At 41.6% G+C, this 3,184-nt stretch overlaps 1 protein-coding gene across 1 annotated transcript in view; it reads left to right on the forward strand.

Annotated features, from left to right (window-relative positions):
- Nucleotides 1–3,184, forward strand: part of LOC106011302 (4-coumarate--CoA ligase 1) — an 8,762-nt gene that overhangs the window by 2,704 nt on the left and 2,874 nt on the right. Inside the window, exons 3-4 of the mRNA XM_013080456.1 lie at nt 702–827; nt 2,632–2,876. Of these exons, the coding sequence (XP_012935910.1) occupies nt 702–827; nt 2,632–2,876 (371 nt within the window). The remainder of the gene's footprint in view (nt 1–701; nt 828–2,631; nt 2,877–3,184) is intronic.

Here is a 3,184-nt window from a genome sequence, read left to right on the forward strand (position 1 = left end):
TTTTTCGAATCTCATTTTTGAATATCTTGATAACGATCATGAATAATCGCACGATTTTAATAGAAGAAACAGAACATGTGGTTTCTGACCATATAGTCTAAGTAAGTCAAAACGGTCAAAATTATCAGATAGAAATAGGTCATTTTGAAGTGACGACATGACACAGCAACTCCGTGTGAGACTGACACGCGCGCGCGCGTGTGTGTGTGTGTGTGTGTGTGTGTGTGTGTGTGAGAGAGAGAGAGAGAGAGAGTGTGTGTGTGTGTGTGTGTGTGTGTGTGTGTATGTGTATGTGTGTGTGTATGTGTGTGTGTGTGTGTGTGTGTGTGTGTGTGTGTGTGTGTGTGTGTGTGTGTGTGTGTGTGTGTGTGTGTGTGTGTGTATGTGTGTATGTGTGTGTCCGTGTTTTACGGAGCAGATCGCTTCAGCTCGTGAGACATGTATAAATTACTAATGTCTTGTCCCGCTGTGCATATATACATGAGTGGACCTAACCTTTGTTGTAACACCCACTCTGCCATTGTTATCGACCAAGTCCGTGCGAGATGAATAAAGATTGTCATTGTCATTGTCGTTGTCATTGTCATTATTGTTGTCATTGTCATTGTTATTGTTATTGTCATTGTCATTGTTATTGTCATTGTCATTGTTACGGTAATTTTTTGTCGTTGTCATTGTTGTTATCATTTTGGGTTATCCAGAAGAACAACTGGACGAGGTACAAGACTTTTTCTGCGGCCCTGTGGCGGACTACCTCAGCCTTCAGGTGGTCGACAAGGACGAGAAAGAGTGTGCCGTGGGGAAGGTGGGAACCGTCATGGTCAAAGGTGAGAGAGAAAAAGACAGCACAAAGGGAGCGGAAAAGAGGGTGCCCACCTTGCGACTCGAAAGAGCTGAGGAATGTAGGAATAACAAGACCTAATAAATTAACTACTAACCAGTTGCTGTAACAATCTCCAGTTAGGGCTATGGCAGCACTCAGAAGTGAAACTTAGCAATAAACGTTATAAGAGTGAAGTAACATATTATTTATTGATGTATTCATTCATTTACGTATATATATATTAAAAAAACGTTCTCACGTGTGTTTACTCTAAGACTTACAGCTAATTTCAAAATCCAAAATGCTGCATACTGTGTTGTTATTACTAAACACAAAAGCGCCAGATGATAGAATTGGGCAGGGTAAAAAAAAAAGACTGCACAAAGTAGTTTCAGAACCTATAATATTATTATGCTGCTCTTGTAGAAAAATAGAACTATTTTATTTTTGTTAGTGTTAGACGGCTTTGTTGGAGCATAAATATGATTTTATAGACGTCGTGTTTTTTGTTATTTGTTAGTTTTTGTTTTTTTGGTAAGTGTTTTTCGGCGCTGGCAACTGCATAAGGTCATATGAGCGCGCGAAACACACCAAACATTTTCAGTTGGTAGGAAATTTTGAATTTTGCCGGGTGGCGGCCGAAGCCTCCTCTTATCGATTTTGGACCACCAAGGGATCTCTAACTTTAACGTGTTTAACTTGCACACGGGACCACCGAGATTTTTCGCCCTTGTCCGAGAAGGCAAGGTGTAGATCTTTCTTACCATAAGACCAGGGGTGCGGCTAAAAGACAGCAGTAAAAAGGAGCCAGGGAGAAGCAGTGGAAGGGCTGCAGAAAGAGCCAGGAGCCCAGAGGAGGGGCAAAGGAGGTGAGGGGGTGGGGGAAGAAAGTGGAGGAGAAAGCAGACGATAGAATATTGTTATAGACCAGGAAAGGATGTGAGAGGAGAAAATTTAAGAGAAGAAAAATTTCCGTCGTTATCCGGATTCGAACCCATGACCTACTGGATGAGGGGCGAATACTTTAACCTCTAGGCCACCAGAGCCCCCGACTTCGTGTTTCAATCCTGTAAAGTCACAGACGCCAAAGAAGAAGACCCCCAAAAAACTAAAAACAAAAACAAAAACAAACAACAAAACAAAAACAACAACAAAAACAAACAAAAAACAAAAACAACAACAACAACAAACAAACAACCCCTCCCTCCTCCCCCCCCCCTCCACTCAGATTTTGGTTTCGAACCTCGATCTTCCGTAATGAAGAGTCAAATGTGTAATGTACAAACTTAACCCATCGTCTTTCTTATCTTCCAAAAGAACAATGTGCCGACAATCTCAGAGTTTGTGTTATCCGGGTAATGATTTGTCAAATAGTAAAGAAAAATGCTTTACTGTAGGTAAGTGTCTTTGTTTATTCTGCTATATTTTTGTACTGTGTCATGATGTGTGCTAATAATATAATATTATCAATAATATGCTATGAGAAAAACGTGCCAATGTGGTTGATAGTATATTATATTTTTCAGGAAAAACCCAAATAGAACCCATCAAAATAATACGCGTTTGGTTTTCAAGGTCTCGAGTGCAATTTAGTCGTGTCTCGAATCGAACCGTATATCGAAACGGTCGTATGTCGAATAAGATCGTATATCGAATCGGATGTGCGTCGAATTATACGTCGAATTGATCGTATATGGAATCGGATCGTGTATCGAATCAAATCTTATATCGACTCGTATGGTACGTCGAATCGGTCGTATATGTGCACTGGCTACTAAGTGTGTCTGTGTTTCATCCGTGTCTCCCAGGCAAGACTCTCTTCTCCGGCTACTTCAACCAGCTGGAGGAGAAAGATCCCGCCACGACAGGCCAGTTCTCAGAGGACGGCTGGTTCGACACCAACGACAACGGTTACTTTGACCACAAGGGAAGCCTGTACGTGATTGATCGGAATAATGACGTCATCAGTTATGGGGCTTGCCTGGTGTACCCAGGTTGGCTGGAGCAGAAGATCCTGGCTCACCCAAAAGTCCGGGATGTGTGCTTGGTACCTGTAAGTGAGTGGATGATTGTGGGTGAAAGTAAAGTAAAGCTCTCTCTCCTCCCCCGACTCATTCCAAACTGCTTGACTGATTTACTTAAAGGGCGAACCCAGGGTCACAGTGGGGTTGTAGCTTTGTCTTTCAGCAACAGGAAACAGCTGTGATCGTCTTGATGTTTTCATGGCATAGGGTGGGGTTAATTTTCTTTAAAATTAGACAAATGGAACATTCTAGTATTTTTTCATAATAGGCCTATGCTTTAAAATGTCTAGACGTGAAACCCGAAAGATGAAACCCCGTTTTTCTTATTACTTTTTTT

This window comes from Aplysia californica, unplaced genomic scaffold (assembly GCF_000002075.1).
Source record: "Aplysia californica isolate F4 #8 unplaced genomic scaffold, AplCal3.0 scaffold00005, whole genome shotgun sequence".
In the NCBI taxonomy this organism is placed as follows: domain Eukaryota; kingdom Metazoa; phylum Mollusca; class Gastropoda; order Aplysiida; family Aplysiidae; genus Aplysia; species Aplysia californica.